We start from the raw sequence: 27,995 nt of genomic DNA on the forward strand, positions 1-27,995 counted from the left end.
GAGACTGAGATATACATCAGCAAAGTCATATACACATATGTCTATAATTATCTAAAGTCGTAATACACATTTTTTTCTTGCTTTTTCAAAATGACATCCAACTTAATTTATGCTTGGTATGTGCTTTGTTACAAATAACAGAGGGGAAAATATAACATGTTTATCTTACACGTGAGTACTGATATATTACATCATTAATGTATGTGGCCCTGATATTTAAAAAAACCGCAACAATTAGTATCTATCGTCATGATACGTTTTTAATAGTATTTATCATTAACTTCAACTACTTTCCTCTATAATGTTATAAAAATCTCTTTGGTATCCTTATACGGTTGTTTTTCAAGGGCAGTTTGTTGTTTCAATGTTACGATCTCTTGGAGACGAGTGTTGCTTTGCTATCCATGTTGTTGCACTATTTGCTACACATTATTTAATTTACAATTAGATAATGTTAAATAATTACAACTGAAAAATATTCGAATTATTTTATATGTAATGTAGATATGTAATATAATATGTAAAGATCACACCCGGAGAAAAATTGAGACAAGTTTAAAATTGAAAGAGTAAAATTATTCTAGATGATAATCCTATTTTTTACTACCGTAACATTGAAACAAGATTGCACGCAAAAAATACACTTTTCGTCGCTTTAGATACATTATATAAAAATGGTGGGGATGATGATTTTAAATACCATGACACAGTTCGATTATTTAATGTAAAATAGAATCAATTACTTTTGATTACCTTCAAGTGGAATGAAGGACAATATATATATGTATATATATGAATCCTGGTTTTTACAATCTCGCATACTCTCCTCTTTAGAAAATTAGTACATACACATTGCGATTTCATAATTTTCGAGATCAAGAAAGTTAAAAAAATCTTTCATACAAATATAATGTACTAGTTTTTCCTCTTTCTCATCTCATTGAAGAAAATCAAACGATGACTCGTTATCGATTATGCTAATCGAAGCAAATATCTACGTAAACAGTGCAATATAATTCTTGTAAAACAAGACTGGACACACGCTTTTCGTTGGTGCGCATTGAAATTGCAAATTTATATATTTTGTATTATCGAAAAAACATACATCTTATATCCTATTTGTACCCGTCAGAAATGCTTAACTCTTTTTTTTTCGTCATTATTTCTACTATATATCGCGATCCTTTATATAATATGTATACTAGCCAGTTTTGTATATCTTGACTATTTAGAAGTTCCAAGTAGTCAAGATAAAAGAGAAACGCCCATTGTCTGTATTATATATATATATATATTGTTACACACAACTTTGTAATAAGAAAGTTATCTTGATAATCTTTTTATATACTCGTACAATTCAAACAGATCGAGCTCAAACAGATTGACCATGTGATTTATTCGACTGTTTTGCTTTTTATCCATAAAAATAAATTCTTTTACAATATGACCAATTTCTATAAGGAAACATAGCAAAATTATAGTTTCTCCCGTTTATTTTTACACATTCGCGCAGAAGTTTTGTGCCTTTATTAAATTTTAGAAAAAAGTATTGCATCAAAACAAGTTACTTTTGCTGCTAAAATTATTGAGTTTCGTATGAATTTGAATAATTAATGAAATCAAGTATAAACACATTTAAAAAATTCTTTCCATAGAAAATATTAGTAAATTAATAAAAAATAATTATCTTTGGTGTATATTCCCATGCATCAACCTGGTTCTAAGACTAGAAAATATGTGCTTAGCTTGTGCACATTGCCGAAAAATACAAGTATCAGTATAGTATTGATCCTTGTTTTCCAGTGAGCAATGCGCGATAGACGATTATTGTAAATTATTTCCGAAAACAGATGCGCTCACCTGACACGACAATATAGACCTCTTTGAAAATTAATACTATATTCCGAAAAATTAGATTGCAAGTGAATACTCAAGCGTCTATGATGAATCTTGAGTACGAATATGACTAATCCTAATCCAATTGGTTTCACACTCTCATCCATTCTCCATTGATCAAATATAACCGTCGTTTAACAACGACGCAGTCAGCAAAACACACGCTACACAATACAATGACTCAAAGAGAAAAAGAAAGACAACACCAATCGTTACTAATTCTTTCACGCGTTTATCCCTTCCGTATGTGACCGCGACTGCACTGATAGCATGTACAGGTGATACGGAACGAGTGTTTTTTTTTCCTTTTGGATTAACTAGATTACACTTAACGTATATTTATTCTGGGCTAGGTACAGTTTGTTGTTGTTGACTGTCCTCATCCTTAACATCGGCTTGCATGGCCTTCGTTAGAACATTGGCGTCCTTTAACGATATTACTTGAAGAACTTGATGTTCTCCAGCGGCATTTATCATAGTCATGGGATGGCCTTGTATGGCAACAGCTTCGATGGTGGTGTCTCCATTTCCTGATTCGACCTTGGGTACCTGAACCATCGGTGTTACCACTTGCATTGTACCATCACTCTGTATATTGGCCACCATAGTCTGATACATACTGGCCGACACTGGCACTGTAATCACCCCTGAGACTGAAACAGGATATCCTGAAACAAACGTATAATAAGCATTTCACGCTCGGCCCGTGACTAGATACAATTGCAAAACTGAAAAAAAAAAAACAATAAAAGGAAATACTAAACAAATATCTCAAATAAATTATACTCACAATGCGATAACGTCAAGAAGCTGTTTGCAAAGCGCTAAAAATTGAATCAATACGGTCTGTGCACGATTAAAGGTTGTGTTCGCACTACTATTCTTCATACGATAATTTTATAGACTCTATCGTAACAGCTAATGATCACTAATTTACGATACAGACGATATCCAGTAGATTATCAATATCCTTAATTAACGCGTCTTATATCTTTTCTTAACTGGCATGACGCGGTCTATCAGATCACTATAGTTATTCAAAATAAAAGAAACAATATTAAGAAAGAGTTACTATTATTAATATTATTATCGAGTGGAAGATAAGTGGGAAATAGAAGTTTCAGGCTAAAGGATAAGGAAAACAAAAAGAAGGAATAAAGTTCCGCGAGATCGCTGCGTGCCAGTTAAATCTTATAAAAATTGAAATCGCACATTATGTAAATGTCAAATAATTAAAGACGTAAAAAGATAGAACATTTAATTAATTAGAGGGTATGCGAAGAACATATGTATTTATGACATAATAATTCTTTGGCACACCCTCTTAACTTAATATAAAATCGAAATACAATATTTATGGTTTAAATCAAGGCATTTATAAGGAACAGCGAGTGTTTAAGCCGTTTGCAGAAATCAAAATTTCAGATCGCACAATCCACATGACAGATTCATGACAGGAAAGCATATAATGTTAGCACTGATACGTTACTTGTTTGAGGCAGCTTAAACACAGACTGCTTAGAACGTAATGTATAAAAAAATAATGGTACATCAACAAAAAATACTCTATGTACAGCAAGTTTATTTCTCTTCATTTAATTAAAGTCAATAAATCAATTTTTAATAGTAAATATAATAGAAATATAATAGAATAGAACATTCTTCCGTCATCGTAATTGCGACAGCGGATTGTTTTTACCAATTGTTTGAATCAAAAATTTTAAGAATCCAATGGCGATGTATTTCTTTTAAATACAGTCATTTGTATATCATATATTTTTCATTTTTTTGCATTTTTATAAAAATGCAAATGTCTAGAAGTACAACAAAATACTCTTACGAATACTATAATTATAAAAATCATGTTTTATACACAGATACACAACAAGTACACGTCGCTGAAAAGTATTAGATATGTGCAAAAGTTTTAATGGTTTCAAAAGCAACATTCTAATCCAATGAAAGTCATGCATGTGTCATTTCTATACCAATTTTTAATAAAAGAAACTATAAGGTAAGGGAAAATTTGATATAGCATTCGTAAAAGATTTTGTCAAGTAGGCATAGGGATTGATAAGCTATCACTTTTTAGCACAAAATTGTTGGAACCAAAACAAGACAATTTCTCTTGCTTAGTGTAACATTATCATAAATAATCCATGGTGTGCTTTAATCCCACAGTGTGTTTCAAATTAAATTCAAAAACTTATCTATACAGTATACTTTATTAGAAAAACGTCCTAGATATATCCTTAAATTATTCTCTGGTTGTCTTTAAGATGTTTCTTAGAGGTCTATGTTATGTAAGTATTATATTAACCTCCATGCTTAAGCCCGCATAAGAGAATCAATCAGAATCGTCTATTTCCCCTCTCCAGGATAGAAATAAAGACCTCTGATTGATTAATTCTCTTATGCGTTATGCAAGTGTGTGCGGTGGCCTTTTTTTGGCCACAAAATTTCATAAATGCTATATCAAACTCTATCTTATTGCGTAGTTCAATTTCCATGTTCAAAGTTCTTGTTTATTATAAGAGTTAACATAAAGACGACAGTGCACGTAATGGATCCAGTGTACTCAAAAGCAGAGTTGGACATTTACACGTATGATATAAATTTACATTACATATATATAATTGATAAACTAATACTTTTATGTGTCATCTATGTAAATTTTGACGGTTTTTTTCTTTTTTTGAGAGGCACTGTGCCATAAATTCAAAGATTTATGTGAATTATTTACATATTGTTTGCATCATGTTTACACAAATCTTTTTCATGTAGACAATGCAAGCAATGTAACTTATAAATTGAATAACTTAGTTTATCAATACTAAAGTCAGATATGCTGATCCAGAGAACTTTAGGGATCGATCTGGTTCCACTCTCAACTACTACTAACTAAAGTCAGATATTATTAATAATTTTATAATTCAATTATTTTTTTATTAATATTTAGTTATTCTCTCAATTTATAATTTACATAAAATAAAATAAAAATGCTTATTTTTATTTATTAATTCTATAAAAATGTAATATTTAAAAAAGTAATATAATTTTCACTATTTCTAATAAAATTTGAATCTTCTATGATTCATGGATTATTGTTTACATAGATAAACATGTAAAACATAGTTTATATATTGTGTGTATTGTATACATGTAATGTATAATAGATTATTTTTATTTTACACACGTAGTAAATTTTACAGTCAACTTGATGTTAATTTTACACTTAATACTTGGATTTATGGTCATGTACAATACTTGTATTCAGAACATACTAATAAAGATGTTTTTTTTTTATTACTCTATCCTTGTTTTATGTCTAATAAACAATAATGATAAAATGATTTTAAGCACGTTAACATCTTTAAAAAAGCATTTTGAATACCTTGATGTGAACTCCCCCAACCCCAGGTATTGTACGTATTTTTCTTATAAACATTAATACTATCCTCGATAAAAATTTATCTACAAAATTAAGAATTTTTTATACACTTGTTTCCTACTATATATATTGCAAGACAATATAACTAAATTAACATTGTTCCAATGTAAACAAAATCGTATTAATCATTATATTTTAAACTACTAAAATTTTAATAAAAATTGTACTAAATCGTATTGTTTATAATATAAACAAACCATGGCTCAGAGAAGATTTAAATTTTATCAGAAATAAAAATTATATTCCGTTTTGATTTTTTAATATCATATACTTTTATTTTACCATATATTAAATCGGATATATTTTTTTATTATATATATATATTAACAATTTTATAACTTAATTACCTTTTCTATCCCGAGTTATCAAATTTATAATTTACATTACTAATCTGTATAAAAAAGAGTTGTATAAACACAATGTATAAATATAATCCATCTTGAAATTTATAGCACATCCTTACCTGAAAGTCTCCAAAAAAAATCACATTAGAACTTTTGCACAACTTCCTAGATAGTATCTACATGCATATTATATATAAATAAATGCTGCTTACCTAGAAATTCAAAATAACAAATAGTAATATATGAACATGTATTTTTACACATTTTAAGTGCAAATATTCGCGATTAATACTTTTTACATGTCTCTCTGTGTTACATAAGTGCCACATAAGCGCGCACCATGGATTCTTAAAGAACAATGTTTCAAATAAAGCTGTGCATAGCTCCATTTATATAAAATTATTCTAGATATATGTACAATACGGCAAATACAGAAACTATTACAGATCCTACTTCGAAATAGTATAAACACATAGACATGATTCCTGATTGGAGCATAGCAGACAGCATGCAAAAAAAAGATCCGGGGCTAATAAAAACGAGTCACTGCTCAAGTAGCTCCTGGCCGGCGACAGTGCAGAGCCTATAAAAAACTGTTTTACCGTGTCCATCTTCCCCGGTAAGGATGATCTGACCATCTTGACCTAACGTCGCTTCTGTCACGGTATTCAAATCGACGGCCACGCTAGTACCTTCCGTGCTGCCAGCTACTTCCGCTAGTGCCTGTACATCTCCTTGACTGGTATGGATCTAAATACGTAAATCAGATACAATTGATACAGTTTATATTACATGACTAATATTGCATAAATTTTACAATTTTAATTATACAATATATAATTAAAAATTTCATGTAAATTCTGTTAATCCTATTTTCAAAAAAAGCAGTAATAGAAACACTAAGATAAATGCAATTATTATTTGTATTCTTTAAGCTGGAAATGATCTACAAGTACAAAAGAGGCAACATTTCTGTTATAAATACCAATCTTTAGAGATGGTATTTATAATTCTTTGTTCATACATACACTTTTATCTTTTATTGATTTTACATCAACATTTGTATTTGGTTCAGACTGACCTTTAGTATTTCTAGTATATATGTGTTTTTGCATCCTATGTATTTATCCCAAAAGTAATCAAATTTATGTACTGTATATTTAAAACTATTTAATGCATTAATTTTCTATATTTTTTATTATGAAATAAATGTTATATTACACTAATCCTGTTACGTTTTGTAAAAATCTTTAAGAATTTTTTAATAAGACATCATTATATAAAGATATTATATAATATAAAATATTTATATATTTGAAGACTTACGGTAGCAACTCCTTGAACTTGCGCTGTTGTACCATCTGGTAACGTAATAATCGGAGTACTAGGATCCACCTGTATAATAGAAACTGTTCCATCTGGATTGGTTATTGTCTGCAATACAGTTGTTGGATATTGGGCTGTCATCTGCTAAAAAAAATCAGATAAATAAATTATGCGTATATGACATTATGATTGCATGTCAAAACTCTATGAACTGTCAATCTTATGAAAATTGAAATGGCATAAAAAGCAAAGTATGTCAAAATAAAAAAATCTCTTGATTATAAATTTTAAAATAATACCGCGAATTTTTGAACAAAGAATAGAATTGTATCTATAAAATATATATATTTGTGTTTCAAAAAATGACAGTAAATAAAACTTTTGAAATGCAACTCTAAATGTTGTATTATATATAATATATATAATATTAATTTTATTAACTAGAATATTAAAATATGAATTTGATTTGTAAATGTTCCATTACTAAATTATATATTATAATCAAATTAATATATTATTTAATTATAAAATCTAATATGTAGCATAACAGAAAAAATAGATTTAACTCAAATAAGGGAAACCAAACACATCAATAGAAATAATTTTGTAAAGAATGTCAGATCCAAATTTTTGATTCATTCTTTTTCAATTTGATACAGATTGTAGAAGCAAATGAAAATTAGGTCTCGGAAGATTGAAAATTTTGAAAATCTTTCCAGGAAGGAAAATTATTAAAATTTTGCTAAGTGTCAAAATAAGCATACTGTACAAATTTCTTTAATAATATAGTGACCAAAAATTCAAATTGTTTCATATCATTCTATTATTTTTAATTCTATTTTTTTATAAACTCCATCCACTCCCACCTGAGTGGCAGTGGCAAGAGCTGTGGGAGACGCGGCAATGATTTGTGCTGGCGAAGAGTTTCCCTTAGATGAATCCGTGCTGTTGAGGCGAACGACTCCCACCGTCTGCTGCTGTTGCGACTGTCCTCCTCCATTCTGCCCTTGACTTGATGAAGGATGCGACGAAGAATGAGGCGTCGCTTGTTGTATTATAACATTAGACTTGTCATCCTCTTCACTAAAAGCTGGAAGGAGATCTTCTCTTCCGTGATATTTGTAACAATTTATTACAATTTGCCGTAATGCATGGGTCCAAGAGATCTGCAATGGATCGGACTGTCCCAATTTTCATGTTTAACATACAATCAATGAAATCTTTGAATAGATTGCTCGATCAAGCAATCTATTTTCAGTGCACGCTTTCCACTTAGTGACACGATTTGATACACGCATCGTTCTATTTTAATATTCAATGAGTAATACAGATAAAACACGATGTTTGTGTCGATTTCGGACACTCACGGCAATCCACTTGATGCCACAAACGCTTTAAAGTGTTCTTTGATTGACCAATTTGTAAAATTCTTTGTTTTGATTGATCAATCAAATGCTTCAAAGCATATAAAGCGTCAAATAAATCGTATCTTAAAATGGAGCACTTATTACATTCTTTATCAAATACATAAAACAATAAAGAATCTAAAAAATAAATTTCTTCTATCTAAAGAATCTAAGAAATCTATTTCTATCAAATTTAAAAAATTTAATTTTCGAATTAAATAAATCTGTAACTATATAAAGATATTTCAATATCAAAGCGGAATAATATTTAAAAAAGAATTAAAAGTATATTAGTTTCACGTACTTTTTGTTTTTCGTCCTCCGATCGCGCATCCATCCGGACATTAGCCCAAGGCAATTCTTTGGGCCACCAAGGAGGTCGCGTACTGTCTCTTCCCCAACCAGGTTTTCCTCTACCAGTGGAATACTTCAACATCAACGGGATAAACGCCCTGAGTTGCGCCTGTGTCATCTTTTCCACCGGAGTCGGTATGCCATCGATTATAAGCGGTGGCAATTCGAATAATGACGGATCATCCTGCACAGGCGGTGGCGCCTGTTGCGCAAGTGCGTTTTCCAGTTCCTCCATGATAACACTCCTTAGATTTTTAACTACATCTTCTAAGGGTTTTGCCCCAAAGACTTTGTAACTACTATTTGGTTTGCCTGGCGTAGCCACTAACACTACCGCCTGTTGTCCCACTCGCGTAGCAAATTCATCAATGGTTTGCTATTAAAAAAGTTTTATTTTACGTATATATACATATATATATTCCGTATAAAATGTTTAAATAAATGTACTATATAATACCAAAATAAGTATAAGCAAGAAATAAGAACATAATAAAATGCGATATTAATAAATTATAAAAAGATTTTACTTACTCTAAGCTTCCTTAAAAGTCTGTTTTGTTGTCTCTTTCTGATACTGGGATTGGTTTCGAAGCTATGAGGTCGTTTTCGCTTCTTTGCTGATACAATGGCAGCAGCAGCAGCGACTCCGACAGGTCCTATAGATTTTTTTATAAAAAAGCAATATTACATATGTTTCAAGTTTATCCTTTTTGATATACCAACATAATCAAGGATAAAAATAAAAAAACTTTAAAAACATTTTCAAATTAATGATAATTAGATAAACATTGATTTGTGAAATAAGAACATATAAGAAAAAATTTGCTAAATTACATTGGCATATCAAAAATATACGTGTTTTTAATACAAAACAAAGATGTGTAAGCAATAAAATAAGGTTCGAATCAAAGTTCATTCAAAAAGTTTAGATAATTATAAATAATTGGATAATTATATAAAATTATTATATAATTATTATATACTATAATATAATAATATTATACATAATCAAATTATACTACAAAATTTCATTAATATTAAATTGATTTTGTAATACAAAAGTAATCATATTGAAAGAAAATATAATATATTCCTTAAGAAACCAGAAATTAGCACAAATGATTATTATATGATTTAATTACAAAAAGTTTATTTAACTATTTGTATAATACTCAAAATGCATAATGAATAAAATAAGTTTAAACTTTTAGTTAAATTTCCATCAACCAAAAATTAAATAAAATTATAAAATTAACATAAATTCAGAAAAAATTAATTTAAATATACAAATAAAAGCAGCATATAAAATAAAATTAAATGACGATGCTATTGTTTGATTAAAATAAATCTTGATATCTAATAATAATTGATTTAATTTTTATAATTTCCAGTTCATGTAAACTGCGCGCCGATTATTTAACGGTCTTAAAACACAGTTATAAACTAAAATATGTAATATCATAAATTAAATTGATAAGCAATTCAATAATATTTTGATGCTAACAGACATCTTAAAGTATACAAAAAAATTTTTACAATATAAATAAATATATTTTCACAATAAATTAACGGTATTAAGATACTTATTAGCAAAATAACCTTCACCTCTTTAAGGAATATATTTGTATGCATACACATAAATATACTTTGTACATGCATAAATATACTTTATATTACAAGCTGAATTTTGTGAAATAATTATGAAGAAAGAAAAGTTTGATGAATCTGTTTGAAAAAAAGATTAAGAGAACAGAAGATATGAAAGAAATCAGAATATAGAGATATAATAGAACCTTAACATTTCATATCATGCAAATAAAACTAAAGAAAAATATTAGACTTCATTCATTGTTAAGAAATTGAAAGAAAAAATTTGCCTACCAATTATTTTATTTTATTTATTTAAAAATATCAATTTATTACTTTTATCATTTTAATTAAAATATTCTATTCTTTTTCTATTCTATTCTTATAAATAAATTTGTTTTATTTCAAATAACGGAAAATAATTTAAATACTCTTATTTTTTATTTCAACTTGTATGTGATAGAATGTGTTTCCTTAACCTTCCGTGGTCACATGCGGTGTACCCCAACCAATGAGGGGAATACCCCAATCAATTTTCGATTCTAATTTACGCGCTCTAAAACTCTGAATTCAACGCTAAATTTGACTATTTGCTTATTCTCACTATTTTAATTATTGGGACATTTTTAAATCCTTTAATAATGTATCAATACTAGTCAAAAGTTTAAAAATGCAAAATAATGATAATAAAACCCCAAAAATGTCAGTGGGGTGTGACACACCCCATGTGACCAACTTATTACAAATCCGAAGTGTAACCACGAAAGATTAACTATACTAGTTTACAAAAAATATGTTTTAAATTATTTTAAATCAGATAAGGGTTTTTTTAAATAAATTTTCAGATGTTGAAAGCGATTAAATCTCAATTATTTAAGAAACCTAACGTGCTGATAAAATTTGGTATGTGACATCGTTATCGATATCCAAAAATCTATAATATGTCTGATTCAAAACTATTTTTGATTGTAAATTAATAAACACAAATAAATACAATCCGTTTTTCATCATTAATAATATATAACGCAATTATACATAAAGCAAGAAAATACAAACACTGTAAAATGTGCAATAACAAACTTGAATTAAGATTAAATTGATACATAAATCATAAACAAAAATATTAATAACCAAAATAAAAATATATCTATCATGCTGATTTAAAGAATAAATTGCAAATTATGTATTTAATTTAAAAAGCTTTGGTAAACATTATCGTAATAAAGCTGTACAAATAATAATCTTTAAATACAATCATATCATATATATAAAATGTAGTTTGTACCATGCAATTACATATTGTTTCTAAAAAAACCATGTATTTTTACATCAATTAATTCATCTTACTATATTGTACATGACAATAAAATAATTTTTTTAAAAATAAATATTTTCTCATAACCATATTCAATTTTTAACTAGTTTTTATATCTTTTCATATAAAATATTCTCAAAAATTGTGTATAAAAAATTTACGTCTTCATCTTTAAATAATAATTACTACATTTGATATATGGTGACAAATATGATTGTATATTCAATAAAATTAATTGCAATAAATTAATGTAAATTCACAAAAAAAATTATTTTTGACAGTTACAATCTACAAAACATTGCGAATATAACAATGTGGAATATGATTTTAATAAGTTGTGTTCAATGTTATATACACTTAGTATATATTTTTTGTATCATCTATGTTGTGTACAACAAAAGCATCAAATCCTCTTACTTGAAATTTAGTGATCTCACAGGAAGTTTAGCCACAATGCTAAATAACACTGTTGCAGGACAATAATACATCCTGCATACTGTGCTTGATCGGTAAATAAAGGTGATTAGGGATAAAAATAATAAAAAAAAAGCAAAAAATGGGGAAATCACCATTAACGTGTTTGAATTCTTGTTTGAATTCTTGTTTGAATTGCCAACCTGCTGCAGCGAGTTGAGCTGTAACATCATCATCCATTGCAGCTGAAAGAAGATCTCCTTCCTCGTAAGTTTCAGACCCACTACTAGGCTCGTCGTCCTCATCGTCCGAAAGCCTGCGCATCGTGCTAGTCTCCGCATCTTGCACGGTAACCATTTTTACTTCTTTGTCCATCGACTTGGTGAGTTGTATTGTAACCACACAGAGAAGAAAGTCGTCACGTCGCGATTTGGCAGTTTCAATTTCTTCTACATCACCTTAGCCTGAAGTGATACATAGTATCGTTCTTTAATAAGATTCCTATATGATACATTGGGCTATACTAACAAAAATCCTAGATATATAAAAGCCAAGATATTTCATCTTTATCGGCGAATATATCGTTATTTTATTCGTTCCGCGGTTTACGTGTCAGGATTGTGGAGCAAAAAAAAAGGGGGGAGAACGAAAGGAGCACATGTCTCCTCTCCTCGGGGATGGGGCAGAGGGGAGAAAAAAAAAGGCGCAGAGGCAAATCTAGGTATGTACATTTCGCACAACTGACGGGCGGCTGCGGACTGCGACGGGCGCCTTCCGCGTGGAAGACTTCCGTGTATACTCGCACGCATACTTCTCCTGACGGCGGCTGGGCGGCTGGCGCGCGTATATCCACACGGACGGAGAAGAGCGCGTCGCATACCACCGCGGACGTAACTGATCACGGCAGAAACGGAGGCAACGGGGACGGAAACGAAAACGGCAACTGCGGCGGCGACGGCAACGACGACGACGACGACGACGAAAACGATGATGATGATGGTGATAGTTGTAGTAGTGGTAATGGTAGTGGTAGTGGCTGCCACCGCGTCTTTCGTTCACCTCGTGGCATAGCCGCGGCCGCAAAGTTGACAAATGGACAGGCGACAACAAGACAACGCGCGATAAAGAACGCGCGCGTAAGTGACGAAACGAGAGAAAGAGAGAGAGAGAGAGAGAGAGAGAGAGAGAGAGAGGGGGGGGGGAGGGGGGAGGGAGCGAGAGAAAGAGAGAGACAGAGAGGGAGACGCGAGGATATGCGCGTTTATTCGGGGCGATACTTTGGGGGGGCAATGAAAATGCGCAGGGCACACGCAAAAGAGACCACACCACCTCCGGGTAGGGTAGCCGGGTAACGGAGCAGGCTCACGACGACTGCTCGGTAACCGCGGAGCCGAGGGAGCAGGCCCAGTGAAAGTCGCGAGTTGCGTACGCACCTTCGGTGTGTTCCCGCGGAGTGTGGATGGCGAAGGGAGGGTTGGTTGGCTTATAGGGCGCACTCGGCGCAACTCTGCGGGGAGGCAACCCGCCTCGGCTACGCTCTCGCACCACCACGCCCCGCGCACGCGGTCGCGCACCCGCTTATCATCACCGTGATCGTGGATGCGTGCGGCGGTGGCGGCGGACGCGAGGCGACCACTCGGCGACGACTCTTGCAACGTTTACCTCAGGACGCGTGACGCGCGACAACGTTAGCCGCCATGGCCGGTATTCGGCGGCGGCGACAGCGGCGGGCGTATCGATCGGCACCGAGCGGCGGCGGCGGGCCTCCATCCTCACCCACCACCACACGCAACACACAACAAAACGCGGACACGGCACCGGCCATCTTGGGCGAGTCTGCGCGATGCCGGACGCCCGAGCAGACGATGCGAAATTCCGAGGATTTCGCGGACGGCGCGGACGCCGCGCGCGCGCCCGACGCCGAGCGCCGTGGACGCGGGCCCGAGGCGCCCAACCGCGCGACCCTATCGCGCCAGCACTCACCGTTTCCTCCTTCAAATCCGCCGGACGACAGCACCGATCCGGGAGAAGACCAACGCCATGAACATGTATACGGGCTTGGTATAGCGCGATTGGCGGGAACCGCTCGGGTACGCCCGCCGCCATTGGTCCAAGGGACACGTGACTGCCGTTCGCGGCGCGCGGCAACACGGTAATGTCGGACGACCATAACCTGCTCGTTCGCTCGCTCACTCCCACCTGACTCGGGCTTTACTCCAGCTTGCCTTGCTGCGTGTCGCTCCGCAGCGACTTCGAAGTTCGGCTTCGGCGTGCTCTTCTCACCGTCTCTCTCACTTGCACTCCTCTTCGCGCTGCAGATCTGACCGACCGACTCTCTCCGCCGTTCGAGAACCCGCTTCGATAGGTTGGCGCCACCAGTTCGCAACCGCTCGACACTCTCGCTTTAACAGTACGTTCTACCCGTGTTCTGCAATGTGTTTTCGTAATCTCGTCCAATCCGTTGAGGAAGAAGTCACCGGCCTAACCTTTGATTATTTACCATAAAACTGACACGATAACGTGTGCGCGCAGTTCCGGGCTACGAATTGACATGACCTTGACCCAACACCGAGTTAGTTAAGTTTATCAATGATTATTTTATCAAATAAAAAAACCCACGCTGCTTTGTCAAGGATAGAATTAATGTTTTGTTGTCTCTGTGACGCTTTCTTGACGGATTTCTAATGCGATGCGGAGCACCATTCATTCGATATGTAATAAAGAGTTTTAATTAATATAGCAACTTGTTACATTTATAGCTTCGATTGTCTTTTTTTTCCTCGAAGAACACACGCAAAAATTTATTTGTCGATTCTCCGCGTTATTTATTTGTCGAGTTCCTTTGTTTTTTATTCTTTTAATCCTTGCTATATATAATAAAGCACTGTGTAAAATAATCTTTCTCATTGTTCAAAAAATATATTTTATGGTTAAATTACACCTTTTACCAGAATTTTGTTTAAATTAATCTTCAAAGTAAATTTTTTTTTTTAATATTTTCCCAGTGCACACGTAAGTCTGTCACCGACCCTGTTTCCCTCTTTTTTACAATATTTAAAAAAAATTGCAAAAATTCATTAAACATTTCTCTATGTTTTGCAGATGACCAATAGGTCAGTATTATATTTGATTTTTATCAAGGTTTAATTCATATTACATGTACAAAGCATTTAATTTATGTTATATATATATATATATACAATATCAACTTTTTATATAAACATTAATCTATAAATTCAGATTTTATCAGAAATAGTAAAAGTTATATTCAAGTTTTTTTATTTTTAATATTACATATTTTTGTTATCAATACTAGAATCAGATATATTAACAATCTTATGTTACAATCAGCTATATTAACAATCTTATACTAAAGCCAGATATCTTAACAATCTTATAATTTAATTACTTTTTGCTGTATTTTGTGTTATCCAATTTATAATAATTTACATTGCTTGTATTGTTTATGTGAAAAAGATTCATGTAAATACAAACGTAACCAATATATAAACAATCCATGTAGATGTAATATTGAAATTTATGGCACAATTTTATATTTACATTTAAGATAAATCTATAATACTGCTTTAACATGTTATCAACCAATCACAGAGCCTATGAATAGGTTATAGTTATTTTAATAAGTATTTTATTTTTAATAAACTTTGAAGCAAGTATAACGAACATTAACCACTTAGTATTTTATTATTTGGCAATAATTAAATAAAGATGCAACTATTTGTAAGAAATCTTTTAAAAAGATATTTTAATCAAAAATATTTTTTATAGACAATTAATGAAATGATTATTTATAGAAAAGAATCACATGTAGATCTTTCATGTAAGATGTTACATGCTCAACATTCAACAATATATTAGTTTTTTATGTGTCTAGGCTTTGAGTCTTCTATCACCTACTTTTATTGGAGAAAAGAACGATTTGTTTTATGAATAAATGTTACTTTATTGCAGATGCCGTAGACCCACGTGTGCACACGGAGCATTAATACATTACCATTTTGATTGTGTTTTTGAAAAAAACACAGAACGCAAAAAATAATTTGCTAACAATTTCTTTTGTTTTTTATTCTCTTTTAATCCTTATTATATATAAGTGTGAAGCATCTGTGTCCAATAATCTTTGTTATTAAAGTTGTTAAAAGAATACATTAGTCAGTTATTTTATAATTAAATTAGAATTTTTCACTAGAACTTTGGCTTACGTAATTACAACGTAATTGCTTATATTCATATGTAATTAAAAATCTTTGAAATTAGACTCTGTGTGTGTGTGCGCGCGCGCTTGTGCGCACTATTTTTTTTTTTTTTAATATATATATAAACGCAATATTGTCGGACTCACTTCAACGTTTATATTCCTCTCACAACGTCTAATAAAACCACATTTATTTATCTATATTCTAAGATGTACACAGAAAAAAAGATAGCATAAAGGCAAAAAGGTCCATCACAGGCACACTATGTATTGAATTATTTTCATAGTTATACTTTCTAAAATTGTTACAGAAAATACAATTTCTTCCTATTTCATTTTTTTACAATTGTCACATCTACAGTATAAAAGTATATCTAAATATAGTAATGTCATAAAATGACATAAAGCAGCTCTTTACATATCACATCTGGAGCAAAGTAAATTAGAAACTACGAATACGAATTTTATATCACATTAACTACCAATCGAGATTTGGATCTGAATCTTATGAACGCTTTAATATTTGTCCCCTTTTCGCATCAAATAAAAACAAGAATACTACACAAATCTTTTAATCATTTTAATATCACGAGATTCTTTCTCTACGAATACGCATAAGTCTTTCGTTTCTCAATTCAAGATATATATTTTATGAATCACACAATCTGTCGTAGTTTTATCTGATTTTAGGACGACATCGTTTTTTTTTTTTTTTTAAGGATTCGATTGTCGTACGAGAAATAACGTTGAAAATATTTTATTAGAATTCCTAAGCCCATTTCTTGTTTTTCTTATGACATAACTTTCCGTGCCAGCCAGATTCGCAGAGACACGTGTCGTTCGGTTGGCAGGTTCCATGTTTACATGTTTGCTTGCTACATGTCGAACGTTGAGACGTTCTATGTGTGTTTGCGATCTCACAGTGATTGCCCTTGTATTCCTCCGAACACCTACAGATGTTGTTGCCCCTGCATTTACCTCCATTGAGACAAGGAATAACACATTTGGCTGAAATGATAAAAATAGGACAAAAATTATTTCTACATTTTATGTGCAACATTAGCAAGACACATCGGCTGTACTTACAAAATTCACAGCGCAAGCCGAAGAAGCCTCTCGAACACCAACAGACATCCTTACGAACACACTTTCCTCCATTCAAACATGGACTCGTGCAGATACCTGAAACTGTTCGGTGTAGTCGATCTTGAGGGAATCTATTACATTTCTTTTTTCAAATTTTATAGAAAAATGTTGCGCGGTGTCAGAGGGCTGAGAGTACGACTGGCTAGCACATCGGCAAGTACGAGCGCGTCTGCATGCGGAAAAGTACTAGACTCAATAATAAGAGTCGATCATGCCGGCGAATTGGGGGCTGACAGAATATACGCTGGACAAATGGCTGTGCTAGGTATGGTCACCTTAATACGCTGATGTAGATATAAATTAGGATTCTGACTAATTTTTTTACGAAAACGCAGGCAGAACAACGGTCGGACCGACTATACAACACATGTGGGATCAGGAAAAACGACACCGCGCCAAATTCGAGGAATTAATTCGCAAGTACAGAGTCCGACCGACCGTCCTCACTCCACTGTGGAATATCGCTGGGTTTGCTTTGGGCGCCGGTACCGCTCTCATGGGCGAGAAAGCGGCGATGGCGTGCACTGTGGCAGTAGAAACCGTGATAGTCGAGCACTACAACGATCAGTTGCGCATGCTGATGGAACATAGCGACACCGTGGACAAAGAGATACTCGAGACCATCAAAAAATTCCGCGACGAGGAGCAGGAACATCATGACACGGGTATAGATCATGGTGCTGAGCAAGCACCATTCTATCAGGCTCTGACAAACGTCATCAAATTCGGCTGTAAAACGGCTATCTCCATCTCCAAAGTGATATGACCGTGTTTCCAAGTGTATTCGAGATGTTAAAGATGTTAAAGATACGTTAATCGTTAAATAAGTATATAATTTTGTAATTTATATAATAATAATAAATATATATTCTTATTTTCCATATACTGATTTAATTTCTCTCGCAGTTTATGAAATATTATATCTGAGTTCAATAGAATTCCTTTACACAATTATTGATTTTTTAATGAATGTATAATTAATTTTTTGTATAATAACAAAAGATAATTATGTTAAATAGAAGTAAATAAAAGCTTCAGATATAATGTAAAGAATTAAATAGAAATGAATAAAAAAACTATTGTGTAATCAATTGTATAATTCTTTACAGGAATGTTTAATGAAACTGAAATGTGAAATTATGTACTAAGATCAACTATTGTGTAAGTAGTGTATATATCCATGAGGAATGTTCCGAAAGTGATATGTATATATATATATATATTTAAAAGAAATTAATTAAAATTTTATTTAAAAATGTGAATAAAAAATTAAGCTTAAGGCTCCTGGATACTCGCCACAGCCATATTGAATTCGTGACGTCAGAAGCGAGAAATATCATGTTGAAAATTTTTACGTGCCATTTCTAAAATGATATTTCAATGAAATGACACTTCAGATAACTTTAGTACACTTGTAAGATAGGTCGAAAACTGTGCTTTTGCTTGACTGTTAATAAACAACCGTGTCATATGAAGTCTATATGTAAACGAATACGTCGTTTGATAATTGTCAAAAAGAGCAGAAAATGTATCTTCCACGTACTGTTTTGTTCATTAATCTTGGTTTCCGATAAATTTTAGGAGTCGTATAAATATGTCATACGTTAGTTTTAACACAAAACGTATAATGAAATGGCACGCAAGAATAAATTGGATTGTCAACACGTCACTTTCTCGCCTTATAGTCCTTACTCTTATCACTTATGATTGTGTCGCCACTGTTGATGCGAAGTTCTCGGCTGAGAGGCAAGGAGCCTTAGGGCCATAGCACACGAAAAAACTTACGCAATAAAACGTAAGCAGTAAGAAAACCAACATTTGATTTGCTACTGCTTACATTACTGTCTTAAGTTCCTGATTAAAATTAGCTAAATCGTTTACTGCTTAAGTTTTTCCGTGTGCCATGGCCCTTAGGCTCCTGGATACTCACCGCGGCATTAGAGTGTAACATCAGAGGCGAGAAATTGACATGCTGAAAACGTTGCGTTTTATCAGTAAATAAAAGTATATTTGACAAAAAAAAATCATGATCGTTTCAGTACATTTGTAAAATACGCCGAAAACTAGGCTTTTCCTTTGACAATTAATAAAGATCTATAAAATAAATGTAAACAAAGTCTTACTTATTCTGGAAAGCAGGCGGTTTAATAACTGTCGAAAAAAATATGGAAAACATCCCTTTTATACTACATTCTATGCTAAGTTTAGTTTTCGACGTATTTTAAGTGATCCACATTACAAATAATAATTTTAGAATACAACGAATAATAACTGAATAAAGCGCAACATTAAATGGAGTTCAACACATCATTTTCTCGTCTTATAATTCTTATTCCTACCATTCATAACTGTGTCGCCACTGTCAACGCGGAGTTCTCGGCTGAGGGACCAGGAGCCTTAAATAATTTAAATAATTTAATTTAGCATTAATTTATTTTTCCATATAATCTGTCGACAGAAATTCAAGCATTTGTTTCATTTTATAACATTAATTTGAAAATACTTTCTAGAAATTTGTGTCTAAATTATTGAATCAGTTTTATGTCCTGTTTCCCATTTTTATTTTTTTTTCACAATAATACTCATTTAACTTTTTTGATGAAGAGAATCTAATGGAAATCTAATATGGCAATGCTGACGGTAATATTTATTATAGCATTAATTTAAACCTTGCAAAATATCACAGCTTATTCAAAAGTATTTCTCAAAGTATGTAGAATTGCATTGTTAGTAACATGTACTGCATATATTTTGGCAAACACTTTTCAACTATTTAAAAAATGGAAAATTTTTGAGCAGGCACATTTCGTAGTCTTGATTTCGCACGTTCCTTCCTTTAACTTTTTAAAATGTGACAAAACTTTGCAAAAACCAATTATCACAATTTATTCAAAAGTTTTTCCCAAAGTATGTAGAATTACATTGTTAGTGTCACGTATACTGCATATATTTTGGGAAACACTTTTAAACTATTTGAAAAATGGAAAATTTTCAAGCACGCACATTTCGTAGTCTTAATTTCGCACGTTCCTTCCTTTAACTTTTTAGAAAATGGGAAAAACTATTGAGAAAATATTTTGTCTCGGATCAAGAAATAAAATACAAAACTGATTCAATAACTTGAATGCAAATTCCTATGTAAAAGATATTTTGAAAAGATAGACATACATTATACATGAATATTGGATAAACGCTCAAATCTGTTGAGATTATATGGAGAGATAATTCATTATTTAATTACTTATTAATGCATTGCTTAATTTTATTTTGATACACATATTTAGAAAATTAAAATAAAATTAAAAAATTTATTTTTTTTAAGTATATTTAATTTTTGGAACTTTCGGTCATATATTTATGTAATTTATTTTACCTCCTTCGCAGTAAGGGCCGTGAAATCCCGGCGCGCACGAGCACACGCCTGGCGCCGTGCAGTTACCGCCATTCATACAGCTTGGATAACAAAGTGCTGTTTTACAATTGGGACCTAGATAACCATCTGGACAGGGGCCAGAGTTAGGTTCTGTAAAAATAAAATCCAGTTAAAAGAAGGCATGTTATCGTTTGTACATAACACTCACTCATCCATTTACTCATTCACTTACACACACACATACAAATACACACACGCGCGCGCGCGTATTTAATAATTACTTTTGTATATGATATATATTTTTTTGTATGTGATATATTAACAAGAAATGTTTCGGTAACAGAATCAAACATACTCATTATAGTTAAATCGATAAGATAACATTGTTTTAATGCATGCAGATTTAATCGAATTTCTTTTTAAAAACTATACCACAATAAGCTACGAAATTGAGATCAATCAATATTACATTTTTATCTCTTACAAATCTCCTGTTATAAAAAAGACAATCAATAGTTTCACTTTAATTAACTTTTTTTTTCATTAATATTAAATGGATATTAATAGAAAAAAATCTCGTTTGTGTGTAACAAAAATTATAAATATATTTAATAAAGTGTATAATAAGTTTGTAAATAAAAAATATAACGATGATTGTTAACATTAAAATTAATATATAATAATTTTAATCTATTCTACTTGATTTTTTAATAAAAATGTTAATATAGTTTTAACATTTCTTTTAAAGAAAATTATTATATAGAGAAATTAAAACGGAATATTCTATATATTTTTTTAAATCTTATTTCCATGATACAAAATTGTAATCACATATTGAACCACACGTTTGAAGATGGTATTTTTACTTATTGAAAGAGAAAACTTCCAAGTTTTAAACATATTTGATTATTTCACGTTTTGCACATTCGATCTGCTATGTTATAAATTATATTAATTTATTATCGCAAAAGCAATTATATGAAGCATTCAAGAGCATTGTACTACATTATGCCCGACTGAAGTCAAATAAATAAAAACAATTACGTGTTACATGGATCGTAACATCGATTATCATTTGAGTCTTTTTTATTCGTGATTCGATCAATTTGACTGGTCGCATATGCTAAATAATCCTTTCAATCTTCGATATCATCAGAATATTTACGTAAAATACTTAAATAGCGGATAAACACATACTTGACTTGACGATTAACAACATGAAGACACAGAGATTGAGAGATCTGAAAATAACGCCGAGAAGGCAGAGCAGACTCGTGCGTTCTTTTGCATTAAGTAGACAATTAGGCACTTAATTCATAATTCGCGGGTGAACGATGACTCGAGAAAGCGCAAAGCTCTCTTAACAAAGTGTCAGGAAAAAAATAGATGCTAATATAGAAAATCCAAGCACTTAAAACGGAAAAAATTGACTGATCTGGAGTAATGTTTGAAATAATGAAAATAGAAAGAGAACAAGCCAAAATGAGTATTCTTCGAATGTTAGATGATAATTGCCAAGTGGCGAAATGAGAAGCAAGGATTTGCGCTAACATAATTCCATTGTTCATTTAGGGAGGGGCGGCACCGTATATGCATGCGATAATAAAAACAAATCCTTATTCAATAAACAGACAAGAATGTATGTATATGGATGTGTATGTCATATTTATTGCTCATCGATTATCAATATTTTGTATTATCAAGGAAAAAAATAATTAAAGAAACAATTTATTGTCAGAAAGAGAAAAATAGAATTTAAATGTAAAAATAAAATTTTAAAAATTTCCCTCAATACCATTAAAACTTCATAAAATTCGCGATTTTTCAAAAGCAAAAAATAAATTTTTCAAAAATTCCAAGTTTTTTCTGGTTTCCGACGATAGTAAACATCCTGCAAATAAATAGAATTCGATAAGGTCTTTCCTTGCATAAACGCAGCATCGACAATTGAGTTCACTGAAATTATGTTTGTTCTCGATCTTCGCCCGTCAACATTTGCCCCATTAAATATGTCTGATAGCGAAAAGAACGATCGACTCAACATTACTCCACACTTTGAAGTTGCAATTAACGTAATTACAAGTAGACAGTTGTATTACATATTAAAATAGCGTTAATAGAATCTAGACTCTAAACGAGAATGCTTTTTATACAAAATATAAGCTTTACAAAAGCAGTCTACGTTTCCAGCCTTGCGAGCGACGACGGGTCCAAACCGGTGCGCGAAAGGTCCAGCGCCGCAACGTTACAACTTATTATTAGTCTTAAAGAGATCTTTTCTCCTCTTTTTCATGTTTTTTGAGTAATACGAATAAATACAAATAAAGCTGCCCGCATGAATACACGCGTGTACAGAAACCCGAGAAAATTCTAGGTCTCTCAACAAAGAATCTCATTTTCATTTCCTTCCGTTTTCGGATAGTAAGTGATGCCTCGAGAGGCTTCGAGATACTCCTTTTTGCGACGTGACGTGAGAAGCGACGTATACGCGTGTAAAATTAGCCGCGCGCAAGCTTTACGTTAGGGCGTTAGGAAAGGGAGAGTCCAAAGAGTCCAAGAGTTAATCGATTCGCTACTCCCTTTGACACCTTGACAAACGCGGCGATTCTCGTTTGGGCCGGGGGATCTCGTCGCCGCGATGATCGAGGCTCGGAGCAACCGTTTAACGATGTAACATCCATAAATCTCCCGGACACCGACTCCGAGAGCGCGGCGGACAATTCGACGCGCCTCCCTCGCACAATTATCGGACCCATCGTTCCGGTCGGCCGGCGGGCGCGGGCAGGTACAGGTAGATAATCTTTCTCTTACAAAGTATCAAAACGTGCGCGCTCACGCGCGCATCACAGGTACATGCCACGGCTGTCGATTAAATAAAAAAAGAGGAGAGAGGCAGTCGGAACGAATGAACCATCCGCGAACCGGATTTCGTGGGCGCGCGCGTTTTACGCGGCATCCTCGCGCGAGCGGAGGCGACGACGGGAGAAAGATCCGGAGAGAGAGAGAGCCGAGAGAGAGAGAGAGAGAGAGAGAGATTCCCTCGGCCAATTCTCCCGGCTGCCTCTCTCGCATCGATCAAAAGCATGCAGCGCAAATTAGGCGATGAATTACTGCTGATACAGAACTGTATGTGCGAGTGAAGAGGTGGTGATCGTGGGCGTGACTGACGGCACTCACCGCGCACGGTGCATTCTTTTCTCAATTTGAGACCGAGGGGCGTCCCTTCCAGAGATTTCCTCTTGCGGGTCTCGATCACCAGCCTGATCTCGAAGTACGCTATGCCCGATTTGCCGGCGCAATTTAGCTGAACGCTAAACTCTGCAACAGAAAACAAACAGTGTTGAAAACAAACAGATCTCTGCTTTTCGATCTAGCTCAATTTTCTCTACTTCCTACCCCTCCCTCTTTCACCTTATAACGAGGATACACACGTGTTTTTCATTTTAACTTTAATTTTTAATTTTTAAATGTTTGTTCAATTTTTTACTTAATTTTTTTGTTCAATTAATTTTTATTCTTATTTAAAAAATGTAACGTAATGCAACTATAAAAAAACAGCCTCGTTGCCACGATAATAATAACAATCAAACCTAAATAATAGTTTTCATAAAATAATTTCAATTAAATGTCCGACTAATATAATCAAATATTTCGTAATATTTAATGACCGTTTAGTACTATAATTATTACAATTAAAATAATTACAAAATATTTGACTGTATTAACAAAGCATTTAATTAAATTTAATTGAAATTATTTCACTAATTGTGGGATATAACTCGATCATTTGATCTAAGAGAAAACTAAAAGTATATATTATTTTAATTGTAAGGAAATCTATGAGCGTTCCACCGTTTTATTGATCAAACTGTGCCGGTACATTAGTAGTACATTGAAAAATGAATTTGAGTAATACCAAACATTGAGTGAAATAATGCTGATTAAATTCAGTTAACAACCAAAAATAATTTTATTTTTTTTAATATTTAACAACATTACAAACGGTTGATTAAATTAGTATGTTTGGTAATTTTTTCAGTAAATTTTATAATTAAAATATAAAAATAAAAACAGCTTTAACCAAAATTTAATAATCACAGATCAGAACAATGTTTTATTAAAAAATATAGTAATAATTATATTCGTATACGATGAAAAAGGAGGGATGTTTCAGTTTAAATAAAATAGAACACTGTTTCGTAGTTAATTCGATAAAATGAACACTATTCTAATACATGCAATTTCATGCAGATTTAATAGAATTTTTAATTTTTACGGAATAACTAATGGCATTTATCTCTAATATATATTTATTTCAGCTACGTTTAATACTTAAAAGCATTAAAAAATCGAAGCTCGACTTGATTCTTGCAACATTAAAAAAAATGTGTTCTATAAGATATTAAAATAAAACATTCTGTTAAATATGTTTTAGTTTCAAAAATGACATTTAGATTTAAAAGTGCTAAAACGTTTAAAAATGATAGCTTAATGTTTAAAATTGAAACATTTATTAGACAGAAATAAAGCATTTTAATATCTTAAGATTAAACACTTTTTTTACATTGATGGCCGTGAAACGTGATGACTTAGTGAAGTGTCATCATAACTCGCGCTCCAGATTGGTCCGGTCGAACGAGATAATCCTCGGGTGAAAAAAAAATATTTCTATACAAAGAACATCTTCGTCTTCTCTTAGGTCAGGTATATTTCACGGTCGACGAAAAACGTCGCATACACACGGCGTTCTTTGATCTCATCTTTGACTGTGTAAATAAGGACCGTCGTCACGGCACTTATGCAACGCGCCGCATAGAGAGATAAATAAAAGTTAATATTCGAGTCGAACGTATTTGCGATCGTATTTGGAACCCGTTGTTTTAACGTGTCGTAGAAACGTAGAAAGTAACGTGATCATAAGAACGTTATTCAAGTAACAAAATACGGCTTATATTCGTGAAAATGACATATTTTGCCGAGCGATAAAAGCTAAACATGCATTAGACCTCGGAAACCAAATACACTGATTGACTGACAAACGAAAAAGCTATTAGCTCGTTAACGCTCGTCGACGCCAAAGCAAAAAATAACCGCGCAAACGCCAAAACATACGAATGCCTCGCCGCAATTTATGATTATTATTTGAATTTTACTTCGAAAAAATCACGTTCAGATTTATATTTCGACGATTTCTTTTTTTTTTCACTAAAACATTATTTGGTATATAGGTTTTATTTTACTAATCATTACCAGCCAAATGATTGTTTTTAAAGAAATATATTAAAATACTAAAACTTTAAAATAATAAATGGCAAGTTAATATTTTTTATACGGATTTAAAGTATTATTTTTTGTTCAAAAATGTAATTATATTAAGTTATTTGTTTGTTCATTAACTTTAACGCAGTAAACCTATTTTATACGTTTATTATTAATATACGGAAATATACTGCCTAGAGAGATTTATCTTGGAGCGCTTCACAAATAATAATTGTTTAATTTCGTTTAATAAAACCCAAACAAATATCGAACCTGTGTGTAATGGCAGAATGTCTCTTAAATTCCTTTTTATCTGTTAAACCATAAGATGCGAAAATGTGGAAGAAAATCATTTTATTTCGCATCGCATAATTAACTTTCTCGCACATTAATCGCAATTCAGATACATATATATATCATATTGACACATTAAAATCATTACCTTTCGGTTTCTTAGGTACCCGTCCTTGCGTTTTAATCGTGATGGATGGTGTTTGCAAGATGCTCTCGTCGTACGATTTTAAAAGACAAAAGTTGTAATAGTACTTTTTCACTCCTGACTTCCACGTGAAGTTCACGTGCGACACCTCGCTCGGGATCATCGGCAGTTTACTCTCAAACTCCGGATCCAAAAGGAGAGGGAGCACTTGGCCCTCCGAAATCGCATATATTTCCATTGCCAGCCCTGCATTAGTCATGAAAACAGTTTCATACTTATATTCATGTTTACCAAATTTTTTTTTAACGTCGTTGACCGACATCACCCGATACTACAAGTGGTATCGGATTTCTCTCTTTCTCTCTTTTCTTTTTTATTCATTTAACAATAGCTTTTGCACCAAACTTAAGGTATACATAATCTCGAGGGGAGCATTGGAGCAATCGATGATACGAAGAAAAGGGGATCACGTATCATACATATTCGGGGGTAGGGGGGAAGAAATCCCTGAGGGGGATCACTCAACATCAGTGTATGAACTGTACCGCTGAACATCTTGATTTGCTGCTGGTCGATCCAGAGGGAGATGTCACCGGACGGCTTGTGGCCGGGGTTCTCGGAGCGGTGCTGGTGCCGGGCGAGTGCAGGCACGTCCAGGAGACCAAGAACCAGCGCCGCCACCAGCGCGGCCAGGGTGGCCGCAGCCGATCGCATAATAATTACCCGCGACGTGCGCCGCTGCCGCTGCAGCCGCCGCTGCCGCCGTCGCCGCCGCTGCCGCTGCTGCCGCTGCTGCTGCTGCTGCCAGGTGTTGCACGCACACCGGTGAGGAAGACCGCTGCCCCCCTCTCTTTCCTGGCAGCCGTCGTGCGTGCACTGGCGGTTAACTCGCGCGGCGCAACGTGCGTCGAGTTCCCGGCCGCCTCCCTACAACAGTTCAACGTGCCGGGGCGTCGTGCGTGCCGTTGGCGATCCGACGCGTGAAATCGGCGGATTTCACGGGACGCGCGCGCGCGCGCGCGCACACGTACGCGGGATACGATCTCTCGGATCTCTCGCGCGTCTCCTCTCCTCGCGCGCGCGGCGGCGGAGAGATGCCGGAGAGATCCCGCGGTGATTTCAACGCACGGTTGTCTACCCCCTCGATCGGTAAAACAGAAGGGCAAAGAGACAGCGGGTGGGGGGGAGGGGGGAGAAGGGAAGAGAGAGAGAGAGAGAGAGAAAGAGAGGGGAAAGAGGGAGAGCGCGAAGGGATGAGGAGGAACGAGTGAGCGAGACGCACGCGCGCGCGCGCGCGAACTCTTGCCTCTTGCTTGCGAAACGCACGGAGCACGGATGCGTATCGATGCGCGCGAACCGCGTCGCTCCGGCGGACTGACTGACTGACTGACTGACTCTCAATGAGAGTCGAGGCACGCGGAGCGAGTAGCAAAACCTCTCTGTGGAGCGAGATAGAGATCTCGCAGACG

The 27,995-nt window shown here is 33.8% G+C and overlaps 3 protein-coding genes across 20 annotated transcripts; 1 reads left to right on the forward strand and 2 right to left on the reverse strand.

The window, feature by feature from the left end:
- Positions 1-25: 25 nt before the first annotated feature.
- On the reverse strand, positions 26-14,209 carry LOC105836815 (DNA-binding protein P3A2). Of its 8 annotated transcripts, none has more exons than XM_036282357.1 (8): positions 14,077-14,209; positions 12,297-12,557; positions 9,309-9,433; positions 8,728-9,153; positions 7,884-8,198; positions 7,018-7,161; positions 6,294-6,441; positions 26-2,564 (listed from the first exon to the last, which is right to left on the reverse strand). In XM_036282357.1, exons 2-8 carry the CDS (start codon positions 12,466-12,468, stop codon positions 2,236-2,238), a joined length of 1,659 nt encoding a protein of 552 aa, XP_036138250.1. In that variant the 5' UTR covers positions 12,469-12,557; positions 14,077-14,209; the 3' UTR covers positions 26-2,235. The 8 variants fall into 8 exon arrangements, with proteins under 8 accessions (XP_036138250.1, XP_036138248.1, XP_036138255.1 ...); XM_036282355.1 differs by lacking the exon at positions 14,077-14,209 and adding an exon at positions 13,527-13,896; XM_036282362.1 differs by lacking the exon at positions 14,077-14,209 and adding an exon at positions 13,527-13,895 and having other exon boundaries at positions 7,018-7,158; positions 7,986-8,198.
- On the forward strand, positions 14,121-19,561 carry LOC105828708 (5-demethoxyubiquinone hydroxylase, mitochondrial). 4 transcript variants are annotated; one of them, XM_012667182.3, is made up of 3 exons: positions 14,121-14,245; positions 17,557-17,720; positions 17,791-19,561. In XM_012667182.3, exons 2-3 carry the CDS (start codon positions 17,561-17,563, stop codon positions 18,219-18,221), a joined length of 591 nt encoding a protein of 196 aa, XP_012522636.1. In that variant the 5' UTR covers positions 14,121-14,245; positions 17,557-17,560; the 3' UTR covers positions 18,222-19,561. The 4 variants fall into 4 exon arrangements, with proteins under 4 accessions (XP_012522636.1, XP_012522634.1, XP_012522635.1 ...); XM_012667180.3 differs by lacking the exon at positions 14,121-14,245 and adding an exon at positions 14,362-14,503 and having other exon boundaries at positions 17,791-18,499; XM_012667181.3 differs by lacking the exon at positions 14,121-14,245 and adding an exon at positions 14,510-14,665.
- On the reverse strand, positions 16,037-27,991 carry LOC105828707 (protein shifted). Of its 8 annotated transcripts, none has more exons than XM_012667176.3 (7): positions 27,072-27,963; positions 26,530-26,772; positions 24,006-24,146; positions 20,829-20,978; positions 19,795-19,851; positions 17,396-17,491; positions 16,037-17,317 (listed from the first exon to the last, which is right to left on the reverse strand). In XM_012667176.3, exons 1-7 carry the CDS (start codon positions 27,238-27,240, stop codon positions 17,079-17,081), a joined length of 1,095 nt encoding a protein of 364 aa, XP_012522630.1. In that variant the 5' UTR covers positions 27,241-27,963; the 3' UTR covers positions 16,037-17,078. The 8 variants fall into 8 exon arrangements, with proteins under 8 accessions (XP_012522630.1, XP_012522629.1, XP_036138257.1 ...); XM_012667175.3 differs by having other exon boundaries at positions 17,396-17,497; XM_036282364.1 differs by having other exon boundaries at positions 16,037-17,491; positions 27,072-27,991.
- Between the last annotated feature and the right edge of the window lie 4 nt (positions 27,992-27,995).

The sequence above is a fragment of the Monomorium pharaonis genome, chromosome 2, assembly GCF_013373865.1.
Source record: "Monomorium pharaonis isolate MP-MQ-018 chromosome 2, ASM1337386v2, whole genome shotgun sequence".
NCBI classification, from domain to species: Eukaryota; Metazoa; Arthropoda; class Insecta; order Hymenoptera; family Formicidae; genus Monomorium; species Monomorium pharaonis.